Here is a 26,864-nt window from a genome sequence, read left to right on the forward strand (position 1 = left end):
GACCCTTCTATAGTGGTGTAAATAATTATGTAATATAAGGACCTTATAAAGAGTCTCTCTTTCTCTCTCTCTCCCTCCAGTCCAAAACAAAGATAAATCTAGGCCATGTTTTGCTATATTAACAAGTAATATTTAAACATGTATGATCAAAAAAATGTAAAATGTATTATGTTCCCTTTTTTCCATTTTACCAGCATATGCTATGCAATGTTATACATGCTCTTCTTTGTCAATATAAAACATTCATTAACTTGATTTTACAGCTTTTAAAATAAAGTCAATACAACACATTCAAAACCTTGATTTTATGCTTTTTAAATGAAGTCAGAATGCACTTAGAATGATTTCTGCTTCATGAAAATAGAATATGATATGTGTTACATTGTTTAAATGTTATCTTCTAGGTGCATGTCCCTTCTGATTTAGGGGAACTGTATAAAGTTCGACTTGGGCTTGCAAGTTTGTCAGATGATATAGCACAAAGGTCTCTTCTTTACTTCAAAATGCAGAACACAGAAACCTTGGATACCTTTAGTAACTCCATAAATAAAACACTTCCTCTTTCTTTTAATGGAGACAGATGGATTGAAATCCCAATAGAGTGGCCATTAAAGTCATCCCTTACTGGTACGTATTATATAAATCAGTGCTTAAGAGATAGAATGGACTTAAAGACTAGAAAGTCAATCCAAAACCTTTCAATCCAGGTATCCATGGGAATTGAAAGAAAGAAGGGACAGAGCAGGGAAATTTCCAATACTTTTGCATGTCTATTGGAATTCCTTCTTTTGTCAAGTGGATTAGAACCCATAGAACTTAAATTGTTCACATTGGGGTAGATTTTAAAAGGCCCGTGTGCACGTCCATATGCGCACGGTTCCCAGCGTGTGCACATGCATGCCGGATTTTAATGTCCGCATGCGCATGTATGGGCAGGTGGCCTCCTCCACGTGCAGAATGGGATTTTAAAAGAATCACGTGGAGAAGCAATTTGGACTTTACCCAGTTCCCTAACCCTATCCTTCCTCCCTCTTCCTCTCTCCTCCCTGACCCCTAAACCTATGCTAGGTACCACCACTTGTTTTGTTTTTATACTTACCTCACCACTGGAGCAGAAGTAAACTCCACGCACCGATAAGCTGCCAGCACGTGCTTCCCCGGGACATCGGCTAATGGTGCTGCCCCGTCCTGCCCCTCGCCTCGCCCCTCCCCACACAATCCCTGCCCCCCAGTCTCACCCCTTTCCTCAGACCCTGCGCTTCTGCGCATATCGGGAGTTATGCAATGTGGCTGAGCCCTTTCTAAAATGTGCTCGGCGTGTGCAAGGCCCGGCCATGCATATAACCTCCAGTGTTTGCGCGTCCGGCCCTTTTAAAATTGACTTGATGTTTTAGAACTTAGAAATAAGTAAATACTAACAAATAATAATAACATTTGTATTTTCTTTGCCTAGATCTCAGATATGGTGATGCCAATCTACTGAATGACACTAATAATAATGATTTGAATTTTTTGTCTGACTTTCTAAAGAATGCTCAAGATAGCTTGCAGCATTATGGATATTCAGGTGCAGTAAGTCCCTACTGCAAACAGCTTACATTCTGAGTAGGCACCTGAGGCAATGGGAGATATTATGACTTGCCCAAGATCGCAAGGAATATTAATAGGATTTGAGTCCTGATTTCCCTGGTCCTTAACTCCTTCTCCTAATCTTTTTGCTAATATATATATTTTTAATTTATTCTATTCTTCATTTATTCTGTTTCTTTCCATAGTTTTCCTATCATATTAAACAGAAAAATATGATAATATTGAAACACCTGCTCATAAGTACACACTTGGGCTCTTTAGGGGCATTGTGCGATATGAAACCAAATGCTAAGCAACTTGGGCATTGGAGCAGTACTGCAGTGTGTCAGCACAGCATATCCTGAAGTTTATTAATAATGTTAATATACTTATTATAAGAATTATTTTTGCTGAATATTTGTCTTCATTTAATATGAACAAAAATGTGTTGTGTCACCAACCTGGTCAATAGTAGTGTAGGTGTAAAATGATACCATAGTCTCAAAGGGAAGAGGCAGAAGAGCAACATTAGAAAATATTTCTTTGTGGAAAGGATGGTGGATACAGTGAAAATGGTGGAGATAAATAAAGGAGCTGAATTCAAGAAAGTATGGGATAAGAACAGAGGCTCCTTATTGTACAAAAGTAAAAGGAAATGGTAGAGATCAACTGATGTCTATGGCATTGTACCAGGAAATAATGTGGATTAGGGATGTGAATTGGGCTTCTGACGATTGAAAATATCGTATGATCTTTTCAAAATCGTCAGAAATCGGGGGGTCCCCGAAACCAATAGGAAAACCCCATGAAATTGTTCGTGGGGGTTCTTATCGTTTTGGGGGAGGGCGGGAAAGACATCACACAAAAATAATCCCTAAACCCACCCCGACCCTTTAAAACGAATCCCTTAGCTTCCCCCACACTCCCGACCCCTCCAAAAAACTTTTTACAGGTACCTGGTGGTCCAGTGGGGGTCCCGGGAGCGATCTCCCGCTCCCGGGCCATCCGCTGCCACTAATCAAAATGGCGCCGATGGCTCTTTGCCCTTACCACGTGACAGGGTATCTGTGCCATTGGCCGGCCCCTGTCACATAGAGGAAGCACTGGATGGCCGGTGCCATCTTTAAAAATGGCGTGGGCCATCCAGTGCTCCTACCATGTGACAGGGGCCGGCCAATGGCACGGATACCCTGTCACGTGGTAAGGGCAAAGGCTATCGGTGCCATTTTTATTAGTGGCAGCCGACGGCCCGAGAGCGGGAGATCACTCCCGGGACCCCCACTGGACCACCAGGTACCTGTAAAAAAATTTTGGGGGGTTCGGGAGGGTGGGGAAGGCTAAGGGATTCGTTTTAAAGGGTCGGGGTGGGTTTTTTGTTCATCGGCTCGGGTGCGGTCGATTAAAAAAAAACCTGATCGGGCCGGACAAATAAAAAAACACGATGTGAATCAGAACCGGAATCAGAACCGATTCAGGTTCTGATTCACATCTCTAATGTGGATAGCCTTGATGGGCTTTACTGTCCGTATCTACCATTATATATTATATTTCTGTTTATATGCCTCTAGCCTCCTTAATCAATCGTATTGCAACTTTTATTCATCAGTATCCAATCCTGTGCTATTGTATAATGTCTGATTTACTCTATGTTCTGCTAATTAGTAATCTTTATCAGTATTATTAAGGGTAATCATAACTTGAATAATTGTGCTTATATAGTGTATTTGATGTGTAGTAGATAGATCCCAATTCACTTTTCAATTAGCCCTTCAAAGACACTCAATCCTCCAAGATGAATCATTCTTTTCTATAGTAAAATGGGGTGCATAAAAAGCAGAGGGTGGGAGGTCATCTCTCATTGTTACTACATTGTACACTGATTTACAACTCTATTTCACCTACTTTTGATGTACTGAAGTAACATTGCATTGGTACTAACTAGTGGCATGCTGATGGGAGTGTATTCTGCACAGACAACAGCAAGTTGGTTTTCATATTCTTTGAAATATGGGCAGACAAGATGGGCCATATGGTCTTTTATTCTGCCATCATGTTTCTGTGTTTCTCCGTTAAATGCCAGTGCATCACTAAGGCAGCTGCATTTCTTGCTTCAGAAGCTTCTCTGAACAGTAGGGTCAGTGTTCTCATCAGAGCCATTGTTCTGGGTACATTCCAAACTTCTCATAGATTGCAGGTTAACCAAATGTGGTATTTAATGTTGCACCTTCTGAGAAAAAAAAATGATTACAGAATAGCATGGCACTTGTATGGCACATGCCCGCAATTTTCTGGAATGTGTCAAAAGCCCACCCGACAGTCAGCGCATGGCCTCACACTGTACACTCCTTCGCAGCTCCCGCAGAGCGAAAACCCTTTCTGTGGCAGATAACAGTATACCCAGTCCTTTCTGATAAAACATAGTAACATAGGAGATGATGGCAGAAGAAGATCGTGTGAGCTATCTTGTCTGCCCAGTTATTCTGCTGGGACTTCTAATGTTTGCAGTTCCTTCTGATAAACACAGCATTTACTGTTGAAGGGGGAAAAATTAAAACCTTTAAAAATTGACTCCTCCCCCATCTCCCCACTGGCAGCATACATGCATACGTTTTCCCTGCGGAGGAAAAGGGGACAGCACTGGGGGTGAAGGACAATGGGGTCGCCCAAAAGAATGCGAGAGGGTTTTTATATTTAGAAATCCCTCCACATTATTTTGGGTGACCCTTGTTTTCCTTTCTTTGCAGTAGTGCATCAGTGGCCAGCAGGCTTTTTAAAGGGAAAACTCTGCAAGGAACTTCCCTTTGAAACTAGGCTTCCAAGACCACAGGGAAAAATGTGCTATTAGAAAAATATCAACAAGTAGCCTCTTCCCACAGAGCTGCCAAGTTACCCACTTCCAGAAGGGGAGATATTTTTGTAGGGTTGTGCAGAAAAAAAAATTGTCCATTTCCATGGGGATTTGTGGTTCATTTCATTTCTTTCAGGGAATGAGAGGCTCTTTCTTTTGTTTCATTCATTTTTTTTTTCATTTTTGGGAAATATTGTGCTCTATTTAGGAAATAGCGCACACTATTTGCAGCTGTGATTTAAAATTGTTATGATCCAGGGAGCCTCCAACTACCTGGCATCCCTCCTCACAACGCGTGCCTTTAAAAATGTTGGGACCGTTGCCCCCCCCCCCCCCCCTTCATTCCACTTCCTAACACCAGATGCCATTCTCTCTCTCCTTCAGTCTCTTCCCCTAGTCCTTCTCTCATCAGGCTCCCCCTCAGCCCATCTCCACCACTCCCTCTCTCTCCAGTCTCCCTCCTCCAGCCCATCCCTACAAATTTCTCCATCAGCCCATCATCACCAGTTTCTCTCTCCCTCTAATTTCTCTCCCCCAGCCCACATTCACCAATCTCTCTTCCCCAATCCTCCCCATCAGTTTTACCCCCTCCCTGCCCATTGCCATCAGCCCCTCTCACCAATCTTTCCCTCTCCCAGCCCATCCCTATCAGTTTGTCTCTCCCACCAGTCTTTTCCCAAAATCCATGCCCATTAGTATCTCTCTCCTACCAGTTTCTCTCTCCTACCAGTTTCTCTCTCCTACCAGTTTCTCCCCTAACCTCATCCTCACTAGTCTCTCTTCTCTACCGGTCTCTTCCACATCCTCATCAGACTTTCCCCATTAATCCATGCCAACCAGTCTCTCCCCCATGTCTCTCCCCAGCAGTCCCTCTCTCCCATCACTCTGTGATGGGAGAGAGGGACTGCTGGACAAAGGGCTGGGGAGAGACATTTTCACCATTTTTTTGGGTGCTGCTGCCTCTCCCAAGCTATTCTTCCTTCAAGCAAGGATACGGTGCAAGGGGGATGGTATCATTCCTGTAGACCCTGCTTTTACTCATCTCCTTTGGTAGAAGGCCAGTGACAGTGGAGGTTCATGTGGGAATGTGTTATGCATGCCCATCCGTGGCAGACCCACAGCGCGGCCCCCTCACCTTCTTACACAGACTCCAGCTCCTGGTTCCTCCTCGCTAGCAGCGGTGGGCCACTGGCTCCAACCTCGGGCCGCCCTCTGTGCCTCTGGCACTGCCATGGTCCCCAGTGTTGCAGGTCAAGATTCTGTTGCTCGTCGGGCCTCTCCTCATGATCCACGGAGAGACGCCACTACCAGCACCACGCCCCTCCCTTGGCATGCACGCTCACATCACTAATCCTTATGAAGGGCCTGCGGCAGGAACCAGGCCTCGTTCCATAGCATTGCCTTTGCAACAGGTCTCTTCGTTACTCGAGTACTCGTTGCTATTTGAGAATATGTTGTGTTCGTCGGTGCTAGATGGCTTCACCCCGTTTGCCTCACCTTGTTCACGGCTCCTCCCGCTTACCTAGGAAAGATGGCCCCTGCCGCGTCTACAAGCCGATTTCTCCAGCGTCCCTGGAACGGCTATGGTGCAGCGTCCCGCCATCCTCCTCCCAGGTACCTACTAGGGTGCACGCACGCGTGCGCGCGTCACCCACGTCTTTATTCCAACCTTGGCGCGAACCTCGGGGGCGTTCCCCCTTGCTGACGTCACACCATCTGGGTATATAACCTATTCTATTTTGCTAGCTCACTGAGTTAGCAAGGACTCAAATCTTTCCTTCTACGGTACCGTGCCGCTTCCGTACTGCCGCTGGAAGCTCTTTCTCTGCCCTTCGGGGTAACTGCTAACCTGGGTACCCGCTCCTCGGGGGCCCTCTGCTTTATTTCAGGTACCTGACAAGGAATAGGTACTTGCTCCTCGAGGGCCTGCTCTCTCTGCCTCGGTGCCTGCACTTCCTGGTAGAGGGTAGGTGCATCCTCGAGGAGGCGTGGTTCCTGGAAGATCGATTGTACAATCAAACCTTCAAGGAGGTGGAAGAAGGTCGGCTTTTTGCTTGGAGAACACATCCTCAAAGGCTGCATAGGGAGCAGGTATGCCAAAGGACGTAGTAGCTAGAGGAACCACAGATGGCAGTATCACTTTCTGGAGACAGGATTGGTGTCAGGCCTCTTCAAAGGTTTGATTGTCCAATCGATTTCCTTCCAGGAGCCACGTCTCCTCGAGGATGCATACCTACAGCAAACACCTAGTGAATATAACTCTCAGTCTCTCATCCACAGTACTACCTAGCTGGGAAACCTGCTTTGGAACCTTCCTGTACTAATGGGGTGAGAGGGGCTCCCTCTGCTGAGGTCCCTGAGACTGCAACTACCAGACTGCCTCACTACTGCCACCTCTGGTGGTACTCTTCAAGCTGTATAATAAAGAACTAACTGTGTTTGTGCGTTCTGAGTCTAGCCTAGTACTGTGGCTCCTCATGGGGCTCCTCCCCATGGGCATGGTCATCTGCCTCAGTACCCAAGGATTCACCCAAGCACCCCTTAACCATAACAGAATCCTTTCTACTCTTCGTTCCTGACCTCTGTTGTTCCCGGTTCCTGTCTTCTTCGTTCCTGTCCTGTCTTTGTTTTGGACTAACTCTACGGATATCGACTTCGCTTTGCTTTGCTTTGGTTTGCTCCATCCCAGACCTCCGCTACACCTGTCTACACTACTGCCTATCTCCAGACCCAGACTTCTGCTATGCCTGACTACGCTACTGCCTATCTCCAGACCCAGACCTCCTCTACGTCTGACTACACTATTGACTTCTCCGTTATCAGATCATTGCCTTGATTGACTAACGCTATTGACTTCTCCGTGAACAGAAGTCAGCATTGTTTGCCACAACCTCCGCTTTGACACTGGCCCTGATCCAAGCCTGTCATTGATGCCTCTCCTAGCCTTCTCCCTGGATGTGGACTTTTTAGGCTCTGGCCTACCTTTGCTCAAATGCCCCCAGCTAAACTCCATTCCATTGGCGCTCGGGTTCCAGTACCCTACCCAGTCCAGGGTAGGACTGTGCCACCTATCATCTGCTGTCTCTGGGCTGAACCAATCTCTCTCGCTAACTAACCTCAAGGCCCATTGCCGGCCCAGGCACCCAAAGGCTCAACCCACGGGGAATGAGGGCTTGTATAGGTGAAGCTCCAGCGGCCTCTACCTTCGGCCCACTCCACCTGCCGATGGTGGGGACCCATAGGTCCTCACCTATGGGTTGCGCCAACCCCACCTTGGCCCAAGGGTCCACCTCCAATGCAACAGGTTGCAAAGGTGATGGACTTGGTGGAGCCGCGTGCCCTCCAGGCCATCCCAGGTCTGGCATCCAAGGTACAAGAATAGCAGCAGTTTCTTGAGGCATTGGCCTCCTCCATGGATTGTCTTCACGCCTGGCTTAATGCCCTTACTAATAATCCAGTTCCTCTTCAAGCTCCTCCTCATCCACAGCCACCTCCATTGATGCCTCGAGCCTTGTTGGCACTCCCAGTGCCCCCGCACTTCAACGGTGACTTCAGACTCTGCAGAGGGTTTATTAACTAATGTTATATGCAATTCGCTCTGCAGCCCTCTGTCTTCCAGGACAAATTGATTAAGGTCACCTTCATCTTATCCCGCCTTGAGGGAAAAGCGCTGGCTTGGGCTTCCCCCTCTGTGGGAATGCTCGGATTCCTTGTTGAAAGAACTGACTCAGTTTGTGGGTGTGTTTCAATGGACATTTGCTGATCCTGGGTAACATGCCATGGCAAGTGCCAGTTTACTACATCTCCATCAAGGTCAAAGAAGTCTCTTTGACTACACCATTGCTTTTCGGACTTTGGCTACTGAGCTTGCTTGGCAGGAAGACTGCCTCTGAGCTATTTACCTCGATGGACTCTCCCCTTAGCTGAAAGATGAGTTGGCTGCATGGGAACTCCCTTCTTCTCTGGAGGACCTTATAGACCTGGCAGGCCAAATCGACCATTGTCTCCAAGAGCGTCACAGGGAGAGTCGGATGCCTAAGAAGCCTTCATGGGTTCACTTCTGTTCACCACCTATTACCAACCCTGCTCTCAGCTAGGGATGTGCATTTGTTTTCGCCGTATTGGCGATCCGCAACATATATTGCACTATTCGTAGTATTCGTTGGGAAGTGAAAAGTATCTCGATTCCCCATGAATACAAAAACCTTCCCCGAATTATACGGCCACCTAAATAAAAATTTAAACAAACCCCCCACCCTCCTGAACCCCCCAAGACTTACCAAAACTCCCTGGTGGTCCAGCGGGGGGTCCAGGAACCATCCCCTGCACTCAAACACTCGGTGCCGGTTTCATCATGGTGCCGATAGCCTTTGTCACAGGGGCTACCGGTGCCATTGGTCAGCCCCTGTCACATGGCCATCGGCGCCATCTTGTGCTCCTACCATGTGACAGGGGCTGACCAATGGCACCGGTAGCCCCTGTGACATAGTATGGGCGAAGGCAATAGGCGCCATTTTGAGTACTGGCATCGGACGGCCGGAGTGCAGGAGGTCACTCTGGGACTCCCATTGCACCCCCAGGGACTTTTGACCAGCTTGGGGGGGGCCTCCTGACCCCCACAAGACTTGCCAAAAGTCCAACAGGGGTCCGGGAGCAACCTCCTGCATGCTGGCTGTCCGATGCCAGTACTCAAAATGGCGCCGATCGCCTTTGCCGTCACTATGTCACAGGGGCTGACCGTCGGTATCTGTGACATAGTGAGGGCAAAGGCGATCGGCGCCATTTTGAGTACTGGCATCGGATGGCCGGCGTGCAGGAGGTCGCTCCCGGACCCCGGCTGGACTTTTGGCATGTCTTGTGGGGGTCAGGAGCCCCTCCCCAAGCTGGACAAAAGTCCCTGGGGGTCCAACGGGGGTCCCAGAGTGACCTCCTGCACTCCGGCCGTCCGATGCCTATAGCAGTAAAATGAATAGGCATCAGACAGCTTTCATCGCAGGCAGGAAGAGGGAGAAGGCAATGAGGCAAAGAGGGTTTGTCCTCCCGAGCCTCTTCCTTTTATTGTACATTCATACAAAGGCAGATGATGTGTCATTACATGATTGGCTACTTTCCCATAGCAACAGAAGAGTCATTACACCATTGGCTTTGGCTCAGGGGGTGTGCACGGATCATATCATTGGCTGCTGAAATCTATACCTCCTGACTTTGTCCTGCCTCTGACTAGGGAAAACCCAGCCCTTCTTTCAGGCTAACAGGATTAATTATAGGCCAGAGAAATACATGAAGTCAGGTATCCTCTCCTAGGCAGAGAGGCTTAAGCACAAGTGATGCTTTTATTCAGGCAAATGTCAGGGAGAAGGGAAGTTAGTGTTTAACCCTGATGAAATGGCTTGCTGGCAAGCGCATATTTCCCACATCTCACCCTTTTTGTTTTTGTTTAGGGCAGCTCAGTAAAGCTTTAGACCCTTACTGAAATCTGTTATGTCTTGGTATGGGCTGGTAATAGGGGAAGAGGGATTATGGAGAGAAGAAAGCTATAATTCGACGTGGTGTGCCAGCTGTCGATGAGCTTCTGAATCTCCATATCACCCAGAGCTGGTGCAGGTGGTGTGCCAACTCTGCAGGGCTCGTGATTCCCTATTAGGCATCTTACAAGACATCTTTATATCCGGGCTGAGAGCAAGGTTTCAGTATGGATATGAGGTTGGGTATGCACTGAATACAGCATCACAGGCAAATAATTAAGACAATTATGGTCATTATAATAGAAATCACCCTTTTGAGACCAGAAATATCAGGGAGCCAGGACCATAGCCAGTCCCATGGAGAAGTTGGTATTCTGCCTGAAAATGGTGCATCAGCAACCATGGTTTCTATCTGCTCTATGGTATGTGTGAGGTTTGCTTTATAGTCTGATATGTACACACAGCAATGAGATCCAATTAATGCACAAACACCACCCTTTAAGGCTAAAATGGTTTCTAATGTTAAAGCTAAAATAGTGTCTAAGGTATAGCTGTTCTGTAATGCTACTTCTCTAATCTGAGAGACTTCTGTTGTGAGTAGTTTTAATGCATAGACTGTCTGATTAAATATGGCAGTCGTCCAGTTAGCTAGGATGTGTAAGTCTCTGTAATTCATAGCTGTCCCCATTGGGGGAAACAGGCTTCTAGCTATCTGAGTTTCTGTATACTTTTCTATGGGATTATTTATCGCCTCCCTTTTGTTACGGAGCCTTGCTTTGGGTAAATTTTTGACTGCATAGTATGAGGGGAGGATGTAGCCTAAAGTGCATCTGTCTTTCCATCTTGGGGAAATGTACATATATGCTCTACACCCACATAACATCCATATGTTTCCTAACAGATTAGTGGACATGTCATTGGTTATCATTTGGGCTATATAACTACAAAGGTTAAATCCTTCATCCCCTCTATACTTTCTGTACTTGCTTGGGTTTCCCACTGCACATCCTGAAATCTGCCAATTGCATACATATGTGGTATAACTATGCAAGTGTTCAGTGATTAATACAAAAGTTCGGTTACAATATGGATATTTCCCACCTGAATCTCCTTTTCCCATCCCCTGTATCATAGTCCCAACAAAGAGCGGCAGTCTCTTGAATACGGCTACCAAGGTGTAGTATGGTATTATTAACTGGAGAGTTAATGAAAACCTCTCTGTAAAGGATAATTAGTCCATACTGTAAGGTTAAATGTACAGCATGCATCAGTAGTTCTCCGCAGGCTTGGGTTGGCATGTGTGTGCAGATCCAACAGTCTGTTCGATTCAACAGGTGTGAAAAGTTCTGTGCAGAGGATGTACATGTTGTCCTGTCAGAGTCCTTGTTCTGAAATCACCATAGCTGGAGAAATAGGGCAAAAGATGAGGATGCAGAACACAATTGTTAATGAGTTGGCATTCAGGCAAGAAAAAGCGGCTAATAAGTTCTCTGGAGTTTTCTCAAGGCCTTGCTGTTCTAAGAGTTGTGCAGATTGGTTGGATAGGGCCTTGATCTGTCCCCAGGTCATGTGGTGCTGCTTTTTGCAAGGAGTCCGGTCTCTGTCCTTCTGAGGGCTGTGGAGGCTCAGGGAGAAGTTGGTGATCGGGTCCTGTAGACCTGGACACCTTTCCATCTCTCCACGGCTTGATACCTGTGGAAGCAAGCAGAGAAACATATCCTCGTCCCTTTGATAAGGGGACGGGACCGTACCAGACATTAAATATTCTATACAAAACTGATGGCTGTGGGTGACTAACCCTAGTCCCATAATGATTACTCATGGCTGTGGTCTTAAATTTGATATGTTTAGATGATTTAAAGTAATTTAAAACAATACTTTGTTCTTGTTCAGCCAGTCCTTCTTAGGGGAAAATCCAGGGGCAATCCCCCCTTTTTCTTTTTGTTTGGTCCAGAGCTCTTAAGGGTATGATTTGCTCTCTCCACAATGGCTTGCCCTGTGGTGTTGTAGGGGATGCCAAATACGTATTTAATGTTCAATTATTGACAAAATTCATGCAAAGGAATGGCTGCAGTAAGCAGAGCCATTTTTAGTTTTCAGAACGTAACCCCATTATCAAGAAAGTTTTTATGCAGTGATCAATTTTCATTCAGTAAAATAGCAATAAATGTAAATTAATCGTTTAAAGGAAAAGTCATTTTGCAGTAAGCAGAATCAAATGACAAGTATATTAGAGATTACATTAAACATATGTTACACAAGACTGACATATATTCATTCATCTTGCAAATATTAATTTACACAAAACTGACACATTCATCCATCCTGCAAATATTTCTTGCATCAAGACAGACAACAGATAACACATAATATGAGCTAAAAATCTTATCAAAAAGTTATCAAAAACAAAAATAGATCAAGGATCAAAAATCAAAAGTCAAAAGGCGTTAGAAAAATGTTAAAATAAACTGCAAAGTGTCCATCTTCACATCTCTTCATGGCAGCGACAATCTGGAAAATATTAAAAACTGGCATACAGCAAAAAATTACTAAGGTAAGGATTAAAGTGAAATTCTTACTTTTTTAACCTTGAAGAAATCAATTCTATTATTCAATTTAATAAAATCAATTTGGATTTGCAAGAAAAGGCTTGGGAGGGATTGCTTTAGATGTAGCAACCTCTATCAGTAAAAAATTTTAAGGTTCAGAATTCTGTATAAATTTTGTGAAAAAGAAAATAAAACTGAAGTGTCCTTAATACAGAAGGTCTGTAGGTCTGAAAAATAAAAACTATTATACAACAGAATTATTAAAACAATAATATAATATAACTTGTAGAATAACATAGCGCCTCCTAGTGGAGACCCCATCATTACTTTATAGATTGCAACTATTGTTCCAGGTTGCAATCAATAATACTCTGAGCTTACTTTCAATGTGGAATATCAGAATAGAATTTCTTCTTATAATTATTAGAATAGGAAATTAAACACGCTGTTTGCTCAGCTCTGTCTGCTGCATGCTAAAGTTTGAAAGTATTAAAAGATTAAAGACATATAGAAAGTAGAGAGAGAAATTGCAGGACTAAGTCCAGGTTTTTTTCTTTCTTTTCAAAAGTTCTCCCTCCCTCCCCCATGAGTGGCTAGCAAGAGTTACAGAAAAGGGGGGGAGGAGCAGTGTTTCTCAAAAGAAAAGAACTGCACCCAAGGAATTAATCCTTCAGTCAATAGAAACTTAAAGATAGCATTGTTTAACAATTGACCACAGACAATGGCTGGCCCAGGATTTGCTGATTCTTTGCAGACAGACACCATTCCAATCCACTTTTGTCCTGAAAGGTAGAATCACAGTAAAAATATAGAAACCATTTTTTCCAATTCTGTACTGTTTGCACAGTTACTTTGCCTAATCTGGTCTGCAAGAGGTCATTGAAGTGTATAATTAAATCCTTTTTTTCATATTGATATTTTCTTTGCTTGTAACACAGGAGTGCAGCTGCCTGGCCCAAGGTCTTACACGCTGATTTCTTTGAAGACCTGGTGGCAAAGCCACTGCACATGGCACTCAACTCTATTGCTGCCACACCTAGTTCTTTGTTTCTTTCTGTAATGGGAAAGGCTTGAATCCCTTTCAATAATTCCTCCCTTGTGAGATTTCCATGTTCTAGGTGGAATCTCATGCTGACCGCTGCACATAAATTGTTACCGGGAGCAGTGGTTTGAGATAGTAATTTACCTGCACAAATTGATGATGCAGAATTAATGACTGTCTCAGGCAATGGCAAATGGAGGTTCAGGGAGTGGTTAGTGGGGGAAGGGGGTTTGCAGGCAAGATGGAGGAAGGCTAGTTTTTCTGACCTCAGTGTTTTCTATTTCCTGGGGTCTTTTCTCTGAGGTGGACGCAGAGGAAGCCACAGGAGCCATGTGAGTGTGTGTCTCCAGATGTTCTATTTCATTTTCTGTCCCCCTTTGTTCATGGTTCTTTTCTGTGATGGGGAAGGCTTGAAGTCCTTCTAACAAATCTTTTTCTGTAAAGTTTTCTTTCTGCAGTTTCTGCTGAAATTCAATGCTAATCGCCCCACCCAGGCCAGGTTGTAGCTCTATTGTTCTCAAGGACTGCTTTTCTGAAGAGGGCGGAGATGTGTGAATGGCTTGTGCTTTGGGTGTAGGTATGGGGAGCTGAGGATACAAAGAATTTGCTGTCTTTGAGGAAGACTGAGAAGATGGGGGAAGGGTATGTCTGCCTGCTTCTAAAAGCACATGGTTTGAAACTGCTGTTTTTAAACCTTTTTTTTCTGTGCGTTCGATGGCTTCTGTACATTTTTGCCAGATTAATCTTAGTTTTATGGGAGCTCTGGGAGCCGTATGAAGATAATTGCCGATTGAAATCCAATTCTGGGTATTTAGAGTTCTAGACTCCATCGAATACCAAGGGCAACGGCAAGCTATTTCACTTATTAATTTTTCTAAGTCCCCCAGGCTGACTTGCGCTATTTTTCTTCTGGTGATGAAATAATGATTATTGATGATTTTCTGCAGCTGCTTGGCATGTAGCCTCTGCTGCATGGATAAATCACTTCCCATTGCTCACGAGTGTGGGGAACAAACTTGCTAAAAAATACTTAAATATACTAAAAAGTACTTTAATATTCTTACGATTAGCAGATCTGTTGAACGGTACGTACCTTTAAGCTATGACCAGCCGAAATAAGCATGGGGTTTATCATCACTGTCGCGGGTCACCAGATATAGCAGTAATGAAGAGGCATCAGACAGCTTTCATCGCAGGCAGGAAGAGGGAGAAGGCAATGAGGCAAAGAGGGTTTGTCCTCCCGAGCCTCTTCCTTTTATTGTACATTCATACAAAGGCAGATGATGTGTCATTACATGATTGGCTACTTTCCCATAGCAACAGAAGAGTCATTACACCATTGGCTTTGGCTCAGGGGGTGTGCACGGATCATATCATTGGCTGCTGAAATCTATACCTCCTGACTTTGTCCTGCCTCTGACTAGGGAAAACCCAGCCCTTCTTTCAGGCTAACAGGATTAATTATAGGCCAGAGAAATACATGAAGTCAGGTATCCTCTCCTAGGCAGAGAGGCTTAAGCACAAGTGATGCTTTTATTCAGGCAAATGTCAGGGAGAAGGGAAGTTAGTGTTTAACCCTGATGAAATGGCTTGCTGGCAAGCGCATATTTCCCACAGATGCCAGTACTCAAAATGGCGCCGATAGCCTTCGCTCATACTATGTCACAGGGGCTACCGGTGCCATTGGTCAGCCCCTGTCACATGGTAGGATCACAAGATGGTGCCGATGGCCATGTGACAGGGGCTGACCAATGGCACCGGTAGCCCCTGTGACAAAGGCTATCGGCGCCATGATGAAACCGGCACCGAGGGTTTGAGTGCAGGGGATGGTTCCCGGACCCCCCGCTGGACCACCAGGGAGTTTTGGTAAGTCTTGGGGGAGTTGTAGTTAATTTGAATTTTGCAGGGACACGAATAGAAATCGCCGTTTTAACACATCGGGGCGCCATACGGCCGAATGCAACATATCTGCTTCCCTACGAATCCGAATCACGAATGCAACGTATGGCGTCCCTCTGCACATCCCTACTCTCAGCAGTGATATTAAGGTGGTCAAGATGGAAGAGCCTATGCAGTTGGGTCGTGGGCGGCTGACACCCGAAGAGCTCCTATGGCGGAGACAAACCGGTCTGTGTCTGTTCTGTGGAGCACCTGACCACCATCTACAGGCTCTTGCCCTATCCTTCCGGGAAACTCTCTGGTCTGAGTTCAGTAGGGGTCCTATACTTGGGTGCAGCCTCTCTGGCCCCTCAGTTATCTGAACCAATTGCCCTGATCTGGGATTCCTGGTCCTTTCCGGTTCTTGCTCTGGTAGATTCCGGAGCAGGAGGTAATTTCATTCTCAAGGACATTGTTCAGATTTTGGGCATAAAGACCCACTCGCTTGAAATGTCTCTATGTATTGCTTCTATCTACAGAGTGCCATTACCCGGACAAATTTCCTTGACTACAGAACCTGTCCAGTTGTGCACTGGAGCCTTACATACTGAGGAACTTGAATTACTAGTGTTGGATAAATCCATCCATCCCATAGTTCTTGGACTCCCTTGGCTACAGAAGCATTCTCCCCGATTCAATTGGGGTTCATTGCAACTGGTGGAGTGGGATCCCACCTGCCACCAGTCCTGTCTCCATAAAGTGATACTGCCATCTGTGGTTCCTCTGGCTACTACGTCCTCTGGCATACCTGTTCCTTATGCAGCCTTTGAGGACGTGTTCTCCAAGCAAAATGCCGACCTTCTTCTGCCTCTTCGAAGGTTTGATTGTCCAATCAATCTCCTTCCAGGAACCACGCCTCCTCGAGGATGCACCTACCCTCTGTCTCTCCCCGAGACGAAGGCTATGACAGAATATATCCAGGAAAATCTCGCAAAGGGATTCATCCGCCCATCTACTTCTCCTGCTGGGGTGGGATTCTTTTTTGTGACCAATAAAGATGGGTCACTTAGGCCTTGTATAGACTACCATGACCTAAACACCAACACTCATAAGGATAAGTATCCCTTGCCATTAATTTCCAAATTATTTGATCGCCTCCAGGGTGCCTCCATATTTACAAAGCTAGACCTACACGAAGCATATAACCTGGTAAGGATCTATCCCGACTACATTTGGAAAACTGCCTTTATCACACAGGATGGGCACTACAAATACTTGGTGATGCCCTTTGGCCTCTGTAACACGCCCACAATATTCCAACAAATGATGAACAAAATCTTCAGAGATCTACTGTACACCAAAGTCGTCGCTTACCTGGACATTATTCTCATCTTCTCCAAAGACCTTGATACCCATCATGCTGACGTCTGAACTGTTCTTCAGTGACTTCATGAGAACCATCTATTTGCGAAATCGGACAAGTGCTTGTTCAAGAAATCCAGTCTACCTTTCCTTGGTTATATCATCTCCCAGCAAGGGTTCTCCATGGATCCAGCTAAACTGAAGGGAATCCGGGATTGGCCATGCCTTTTGGGATTCCTCAACTATTATCGTCATTTCATCCCACACTATTCTACCCTGGCTCCTCCATTGATGGCCTTGACTTGTAAAGGTTAAGACACGTGAAATTGGCCTCCTGAGGTCATCGCAGCCTTCCAGAAAGGATTTTGTCTGCACCATCCTGACCCAAATTGTCCTTTCATAGTGGAAGTTGACACCTCTGCCATCGGGGCTGGGGCACACCTGAGTCAACGCACCTCCTCTGGTACCATAGCTCCCTGCTCCTTTTTTTCCCATAAATTTTCATCTGCAGAACAAAATTACAGCATAGGGGAACGTGAGCTGCCAGCCATAAAAATGGCTCTCGAAGAATGGTGCCCGTGGCTAAAGGGTGCACAACACAAATTCAGTGTTCACCAATCATAAGAATCTGGAACATTTGAATCAAGCACAACGTCTCAATGCCCTTCAAGCTTGATGCACCTTGTTTTTCTCCAGATTCTATTTCGAACTTTTCTATCATCCAGCCAACAAAAATCTCTGGGCAGATGCCCTATCATGATCCTTTGAGCCTGAAGACACTCTGGAAGAACCTACTTATATTATAGATCTGGTCTGTATTTGTTTATCTGCCACTCATCCAGTTCCTGCTGGAAAGACGGTCGTGCCTCGATGACTCTGAGAAAGAGTTCTCCGCTGGGAATATGATTTTAAATTCGCTGGTCACACAGGATGAGTACGAACCTTGGCACTGCTCCAGCGTTCTTTGGTGGTCCACCATGGTCTCCAACACTAAAGCATACGTCAAATCCTGTAACATCTGTGCACAGAAAAAACCCTTGGTTGGTCGACCTTGGGGTCTTCTACAACCACTTCCAGCACCCAAAGAACCGTAGACACACTTGTCTATGGATTTCATTGTGGATTTGCCGCCTTCAAAGGGTCACACCATAATATGGGTAACCATAGACCAATTTTCAAAAATGGCCCATTTTGTCCCTCTACTGGGCCTACCATCTGCTCCAGAGCTAGCATGTTTATTCTTCCACCATATCTTTAGACTATATGGCCTACCCAAGGACATTGTTTTAGACAGGGGTCCTCAATTCTTTGCCAGGTACTGGCGCTCCCTCTGCTGAAAATTCGGTATTAACATCAGCTTAACGACCACCTATCATCCCCAAGCCAACGGGCAAGCTGAGCAAATGAATTGCTTCCTGAAGACCCTAATTGGTCTGACCTCCTATCCTGGGCAGAGTTTTCTCACAACTCTCACATCGCCACTGCTACTGGTACATCATCATTCTCAATTGTCTATGGGAAACAACCATGACCACCATTGCCCATACCTTTATCAGTGCTGTCCCCTGTGGCACAGGCTACTGCAGATGCCCTTAAGACGTTATGGAAGCAGACACATCTACGCTTGCATCAGGCTGCTTCCTGGGCCAAGAGAACTGCTGACCGTAAACGTTGCTCGGCTCCTGAATTCCTACCTGGCCAGAAAGTCTGGTTAAGTACTCGATATATCCGATTTCGAATACCGTCCCAGAGATTTGCCCCCAGATATATTGGTCCTTTCTTTGTTACCCAACGCATTGGACCTGTTACATACCAGCTTCGGCTGCCTCCTTCACTGGAAATACATAATACAGTTCATGTTTCGCTCTTAAAAACTGAGATTCTAACATGGCCTGCCCGGAAAGTGCCTGAGCCACCTCCATTGGTGGCAGAAACTGATACGACATATGAGGTATATGAAGTCCTGGATGTCCGCCGTAGGGGCCACTGGTGGGAATACCTCCTTTCCTGGGAGGGTTACGGACCCGAAGAGAATTCATGGGTACCAGCTCAGAACATCCTGGACAAAACTCTCCTCCTGAATTACCATCGTGCCCTTCTGGGCAAACCCTGACCTCCAAGAGGGGGGCATAAAGGGGGGATATTGTTATGTGTGCAATCCATGGCAGACTGCGGCGTGGCCCCCTCACCTTCTTACACAGACTCCAGCTGGTTCCTCCTTGCTAGTGGCAGTGGGCCGCCGGCTCTGACTTCGGGCCGCCCCCGGTGGCACCAGCTTCTTTCATAGTCCCCAGTGTTGCAGGTCAAGATGCCATTGTTCGTTGGGCCTCTCAGGGCCTCTCCCCATGGTACACAGAGAGATGCCACTACCTGCCCATGCCCCTCCCTAGGCGCGCATGTGCGCATCAGTGATCCTTATGAAGTTCTCGCAGCGGGAACCTGGCCACAGCCCCGGATGATGACATTAAACTCTTCAGTGTATTTAAGCTCAGGCCTTGCTCCATAGCATTGCCTTTGCAACAGGTCTCCTTGCTACTTGAGTACTCGTTACTATTAGATAATCCTCTCTACTCTTTGTTCCTGACCTCCATTGTTCCCAGTTCCTGTCTTCTTCGTTCCTGCACTGTTTATGTTTTGAACTGAGTCTACGGATATCAACTTCACTTTGCTTGACTATGATTCAGCCTATCTCCAAACCCAGACCTTGCCACGCCTGACTGTGCTACTGCCTATCTCCAGACCCAGACCTCCGCTACGTCTGACTACGCTATTGACTTCTCCGTGATCAGATCATTGTCTTGATTGACTACGCTATTGACTTCTCTGTGATCAGAACTCTGCATTGTTTGCCACGACTTCCGCTTTGCCACTGGCCCTGATCCAAGCCTGACATTAACGCCTCTCCTAGCCTACTGCCTGGACATGAACTTATTAGGCTTCAGCCTACCTTTGCTCGAGCGCCCCCAGCTAAACTCCATTCCATTGGCGTTCGAGTTCCGGTGCCATACCCAGTCCAGGGTAGGACTGTGCCACCTATCGTCTGCTGTCTCTGGGCACAACCAGTCTCTCTCGCTAACTAACCTTGAGGCCCAATGCTGGCCCCGGCACCCAAAGGCTAGTATAGGTGAAGCTCAAGTGGCCTCTACCTTCAGCCCACTCCACCTGCTGACAGTGGAGACCCATAGGGCACCTACGGGTTGCATCAACCCCACCTCGGCCCAAGGGTCCACCTCCGACACAAGAGATGGGTGGCACAGGGCATCGAGTGTGTCACAATTAGCTGCCCCAGACTCTTCTTCCTCAAGAATGGCTGCTCTTCAGGATTTGGGCAGTGGACAGTTCAGGCTTGGAGAAAGAGATTGCAGTCCCCAATTTTCTCTTTCTCTGTTTGATGTATCATAAAGCCTTTTTCTTTGTGTGGGCAGTGGAAATTCAGTATGTGGGAAAGGGGCTATTGTGATTGGTCTTTTTACCGACTTGGAGTCTTGGGGCCTTGATCTGCAAGTTCTTCCTTCCATCAGATGTGAGGGCCTGCAGCAACCTGTTGATCTATCTTTTTCTTTTTACTGTTATGTGCGCACTGCTGACCACACAGAGAAGGTTGGGCCAAAAAGCTTCTGAGCCAGTGACACAACATAAAAGTCACCACAGACGGACCTGTATTGCTAGCCATGTTATACCACTCCCACTTCAGCCTCAGGAGTTCCTTTTAAAGTTGACATTGACAATCATATCATCATGAATGTACAATGTCTTTGTTCTTTCAATGTCTACAGCATCTGGTGCTTAAATCTTTAGGCAGAAGTAAACTGTGTCTGCTGTGCAATAATGAAGATTTGTCAGAAGGTGAGTGGGCTGAAACTGTGGTAAGGATCACTGAAAGGCATTCCTGTAACAAAATCTGGGTAGCAAAATGTGTATTTTTGAAAAGTAGAATGTAAATAGATTCAAGGTAGAACTGTTTACAGTGACAAATCTGGTCTCTGTGTGAAGAGATGCAGTTCAGAGGACAGATGCCAGTAAAAAGGGTTGAATCAATCTATGATTTTCCCAAAATAGCTTCCTAATTTTCTCTACACTGTCTTGGATCAACTTTCTCCCAATGTCATATAAACATTAACCTGACTCTCCTTAGGCCTCGAGTCGAATTCTGGATGGCAAATATTAGGGTTGAAAGTTTGTGACTCATTTGAGAATGCCTTCGGACAGGGGCTAGGCAACTCTGGCCCTGGAGTGCCACAAGCAGGTCTGATTTTCAGGATTTCCGCAATGAATATAAGCACTTTTAAATAAATAAATAAGTATTTATGAGGTATATTTATATTCATTGCCTCCATTGTATGCACATATATCTTATGCATATTCATTGTGGATATCTTGAAAAATCAGACCTATCTATGGCACTCCAGGACTAACGTTGCCTATCCCTGCCTTAAGATGTGCAGATTTGAATATATCTTTTAAGCCTTTTACTGAGAGCTGCTGCCTCTCCCTAGCTATTCTTCAAGTTCTGAATCCCAGGGGATTCTGTGATGAGCCCCCCCCCCTCCCCAGCCCCCGTTCTTCCTCTCCTCCTTTGGTAGCAGGCTAGTGGCTGTGTAGGCTCCTCAGGGAGAGAGAGGGGGAAACAGGGCAGTGGGTGTGACACAATCAACCAGCATTGGCATTCTCTGTCTTGGCTTCATGTTTCTCTGCAAGGCACAAGCAAGAAGTGAAGGACCAGGGCTGCTCTTCATGATTTTTTCAGTGGGCAATGCAGGCTTAGGAAAATGGGTTTCCTGTGATCAGTGGGTCCAGGTATATATATATAGGCCTCACTTTTAGTTCCTGCTCATGGTAAGGAAGCAGGAGGAAGGTTGGCATCAGTTTGAGTTCATTCAGGAGCAATTTTTGCATAACCAATCTCGGATTCCTAGGCATGTAGCTGCCTGGCTCGAGAGGCAGCCGACACCTTCAAGTTTGATAGTTTTCCTGCGACATCCAAGGCTCTCTTCCCGGCCAGAGCTTTCTGTTTCTATCTTTCTCAGCATTTTTCGGCACCATAGTGGTTGGAAGGATCGGTGTAGTCCTGTTTATTTCATATACACATCCAGTTAAACCTTAGCCCTGCTAAGAAACCTTCTCTACAGCTGTAAGGTAACTTATGGAGCTACATTGTATTTTCAATCTTACTGAGAAATTCATCGGTTTCCAGCTGTCTTACAGGCTGGCATACTCTAGATGTTTTTCATTTAGCAATTGGCACAGATTTTTCCCGTTTATTACCACGGACAGCCTCCTAGAAATACATTGTTCACTGCATCCTTTGCTAAAGGATCTCTCCTGAGGAAGCCATTTTGGTGAAACAAGGTCCTTTTTGGGATGGTCCATCTGACCCAGGAATTCACATTACATAGTTGACAGAAATGCTTTCTGGTTCCTTCATCAAACTAAGGAATTAATAGGGATGTGCAGCAAGGACGGATTTGTCCCATTCTGTATTCGTATTCTTCAGGATCCAAATCCGTTGCATCCGTTCTCAGGGGACCCCGATCCATTCATTAGTTACATATGTATTCATTTCCCAAAAAAACCCCCATCCCAACCCGTTAAATTTAATTTACTACAACCCCTCACCCTCCTGCCCCCCCCCCCCCAAGACTTGCCAAAAGTCCCTGGTGGTCCAGCGGGGGTCGTGGAGCGATCTCCTGCACTTGGGCTGTCAGCTTCCGGTATTCAAAATGGTGCTGAGAGCCTTTGCCCTTACTATGTCACAGGGGCTACCGGTGCCATTGGTCGTCCCCTGTCATATGGTAGGAGCAATGAACGGACGGCACCATCTTGCCCTTACTATGTCACAGGGGCTATTAGCGCCTTTTGAATACCGGCAGCCGACAGCCCAAGTGCAAGAGATCGCTCCAGGACCCCTGCTGCACCACCAGGGACTTGTGGCAAGTCTTGGGGGGGGGGGGGGGGTGGTCAGGAGGGTGGGGGTTTATTCGTTAGTGATACGTTGTATTCGTGTGGGTTCACCATACGTTTCGTGACCCCCCACGAATACAACTAATATGGCATATACGTTGCGGATTGCCAATACGTTGCAAATGAATGCACACCCCTAGGAATTAACACACAGTGGGTATAAGAGAGTTTTTTCCTTTGTATTGTACATACGGGATGGCTTTTTATTCTGCAAATGTTTAATGTATGAGTGTCCATGTGCACTTGAGTTAGTGGATGTTTGTGCAGAAGTGTGTGATTTAGTGTGCTTTATTTTGCTGTAATAGGGAATATTGGTTTTGTTTGTGTTGTAATCGTTGTCTTCCATGTTTTTACCACTTACAACATCAGCATACTTTACTTTAACTGTCTGTATGTGAGCATTACTGTATGTATTAATTTACTATGTGCAAATATACATTTTCTAAGATTATATTGGTTCAATCTCTAAATGATTCTTTCAAACTATTTGTGTGCTTTGTATTTAAATGTATATGTTTAGCTGATTGTATGGTTTTGTGTTTGGATAATACAGCAATTATATTTAGAGTTTTGCTCTTTTATTTTAACTTTCAATTTATTAATAAAGTCTGTTTTACTTCTGGCCTTTATATTCAACATTAGTGCTGTTTTTTGTTTGTTTTTTGTTATATATGTATAAAAAGAGAGAGGTCCACATTCAACAGCTTGTGGCTCAGCTGGTTAGCTAGATAAACATTTCCACCTAACTTAGCGCATGTATTCAGTGGCGTGGCCACACTGCTGAATATATCCGGCAATCTTAAAGTTAGCTACATAAGTTTTTCCGGCTAACTCTAGGAAAGGTCTATGGGCCACCCAGACTTAGCCAGATAAGTTATCTGGCTATCTCTGATTCTCACAGGACAAGCAGGATGGTAGTCCTCACATATGGGTGACATCACAGGATGGAGCCCTGTACGGAAAACTTTTCTGTCAAAGTTTCTATAAAGCTTTGGCTGACACTGGCACACTGAGTGCACCGAGCATTCTCAGCCTGAAATTATCCCTGTGACCACAGGTGTCTCCCTCAGTCTCCTTTTTTCCGCTCTGCAGTAAGCATAGCGGTTAGGAGCTCTGTGACAAATTCTAACATTTTTTCCACACGGAAACACTTAAACTTTTACTTTACAAACACTTTTTCTCTGCATGGGTCTCCATTCGCGTACATTTATTCGATGCTCGGTGAATACTATGCCCTGTTTTTTGGTCATTTCCTGTCACCTCCCTGGCCTGCCAACTGACTGCGGCCTTCCCTCTCCCTATGTTTTCAGTTAGCCACACATAGCCTGCGAGTGTCCCTCTGTGACACTCTGCCTGGTTATTAGTGCTAGTGGGACAGGGACTTCCACGGTTTCCGTTGCTGCCAGGGCCCCTGTCGATTTCTTGTCCTTCAATTTCCTCGGTACCCTCACACAGTCGATGCCCCATCGCTACCATAGGTACCCCCTTTCACACTGTCCTGGATTCTTAGATGCCATTGGTACCCCTCCCACCACGGTACGCTGATGTCATTGGTCCCTGCATCATTTCTATCAGTGCCATCCATGTTTTTTATCCATGGCACTGAGTTTTCCATGGATTTCATCGGTGCCTTCATCGCCCGGGTGGATGCCGTCGATGCACACCTTTGTGGCATCAGTGCCATCCATGCCTGGGTCAATGCCATCGTCACCCAGGGCACTTCCATCGATTCAGGGTAATTTCCATCAATGCCATCATTTATTTTATCAATGTCATTGATGCCCAGGACATTTCCATAGATGCCATGGTCCATGGCATCGATGCCCAGGTTAATTCTATCGATGCCATCCATGCTAGGGTCGATTCCATCAATGACATTGATGCCAGGGTCAATTCCATCGGTGGCATCGATGCCTAGGTCGATTCCATTGATGATATTGAAGCACAGGTCGATGACATTGATGCTCAGGTCGGTGGCATTGATGTCTGGATCGATTCCATTGGTGGAATCGATGCCCAGGTTGATGGCATCGATGCTAGGGTCGATTCCATCAATGGCATTGATGCCAATGTCAATTTCACCATTGGCATTGATGCCAAAGTGGATTCCATTGATATCAATGTCGATTCCATCATTGGCATTGATGCCTGGGTCAATTCCATCGATGATATTGATGCCCAGGTCGGTGGCATCGATGCTAGGGTTAGTTCCATCGATGCAATCCATGCCAGTGTTGGTTCCATCGATGCCAATGTCAATTCCATCGATGGCATCGATGCCAAAGTGGATTCCATTGATGCCAATGTCAGTTCCATTAGTGCCCATGTCAGTGGCATCGATGCCATCGACACTATTGGTGCCCAAGTCGATCCAATTGATACAGTTGATGCCCGTGGCCATGCCGTTGATGCCCGTGGCCATGCCACCGATGCTGTCGGTGCCCACCTCCATACATCGAATCCATCAACACCCACGTTGTTTCCATCGGTGTCTTCGACGTTCCTGTCGATGTGGTCATCGACTCCGTTGATGCCAGTATCATTTTTCCAATGCCAACGATGTTTTTTTCGATTATTTTGATCATTTCCATAGATACCTATGCCGATGCCGTCCATGCTTCCGTCACTGGTATCGTTGATCTGCCCGGGTCATCGACATTTTTTCATATATATTTTTGACGATACCCTTGAGGCCGCTTCAGCTGCCATCGATACCATCAATACCGACATAGCACCTCCACGTAATGCCCTCACCTAAACACAGTGCTCCATGCTTTGGGTTCTTATTAAAGCCCCGTATTAGCCTATGGCATGCTGACAGTCTGTCATCATTCACCATCCAAGACAGCAGTGGCATCCACCTCGGTGCTGGGGAAAGACCGGGCTAAGCACTGTGGCAGTCATCGTCACCGACACGGTGACCGTCCACCATCGACACCATCCAGCACATCGGTGCTATCCTTCTCTGTGCTGGAGAATGCCTGGGCCGAGCAACATCACCACTGCCATCGCCACTGTTCCGTACAGTGCTGGCAGTCCTTGGTGCTCCAGAAACACCGGAACAAGTTCCGAAGAATTCTGCACTGGCGTCACAAGACATCGAGCCGCTGCGACGGCTGGGTTTACGAGCCAAAGATGGCTCCCCTGTTCCCGAGGCATGCCCCACCGACATTGGTGCAGGATTGTGGCCCTCCACAAATTACTGTGGTAGTGCCAGCCATGCCCAGCCTGCCTCCTCTAAACCTGCGCTACCATACCAGGTTTAAGAGTTGAGACTGACGTCTACGTCCGACAGGCTACCCCTTGATGACTCCTGAGATCCACAGAGCCAGCAATCTTCACCGGCTCGTCCTTCAGCGATCCACGTCGGATGGTAAGTACTCTAATCCCGCATCTGTGGCATTCCCATTGAGATATGTTTTCTAATTTGGGCCACATGGTTCGAAAGGTTCTAGGTCATCTACCATCCAAGAACCGTATTAGTATCACATATCACTATTGCCAGCTATGTCAGCCACAATACCAAGAGAATCTCTCTATCATTTCTTTGGGATTGCATCAGGACATCCTCTCGATTTCAGCAACGGGACTCTGCACTGACTACTACTCTGACTTCTGGTTCCTAATTCAGAACCGAAGTTCCAGATGCATTCGCTGATCTGCTAAACACGAGATCCAGCAAATACTACCTCAAGTGCAAGTCCACCTCGAAGACTGACGTCAGGTCTCGATGTTTCCTTGTACCGCACACAGAAATGCGGGTAAGACTTTACTGCTCATGCTCCCGTGGAAGGTTACATGATATCCAGATTACATCAGCCCCGCCAGTTGGACTCCTCCAACTTGCCAGATATCAGAGCGGCCACCCAACTTTGTACCAAGGTTCAAGGTACACTCCCCCAGACACTACAAAGCACAGGAGGGGGGGTTGAAGAGTTTTAATTACACTATTCTTTCTTTCAACAGAAAGTAGTTACTCTCCGCCCATCCTGGACCTCAGAAATACCAACTTTCTTCAGAAGGCACAAGTAAAATGGTATCTCTCATCACCATGCTTCCATATCGCAGTAAGTAGATTGCCTCTAGGGATGTGAATCGTTTTTCAACGATTAAAATTATCGTCCGATAATGTTAATATCGTCTTAAATCGTTATAGAACACGATACATTAGAAATTCTAACGATTTATCG

General features: G+C 46.1%; 1 protein-coding gene across 1 annotated transcript in view; it reads left to right on the forward strand.

Annotated features, from left to right (window-relative positions):
* LOC115083385 (lipoxygenase homology domain-containing protein 1-like) overlaps window positions 1–26,864 on the forward strand; it is a 456,290-nt gene that overhangs the window by 267,568 nt on the left and 161,858 nt on the right. Inside the window, exon 21 of the mRNA XM_029587186.1 lies at window positions 405–627. Coding sequence (XP_029443046.1) covers window positions 405–627 — 223 coding nt within the window. The remainder of the gene's footprint in view (window positions 1–404; window positions 628–26,864) is intronic.

This window comes from Rhinatrema bivittatum, chromosome 2, assembly GCF_901001135.1.
Source record: "Rhinatrema bivittatum chromosome 2, aRhiBiv1.1, whole genome shotgun sequence".
Taxonomy (NCBI): domain Eukaryota; kingdom Metazoa; phylum Chordata; class Amphibia; order Gymnophiona; family Rhinatrematidae; genus Rhinatrema; species Rhinatrema bivittatum.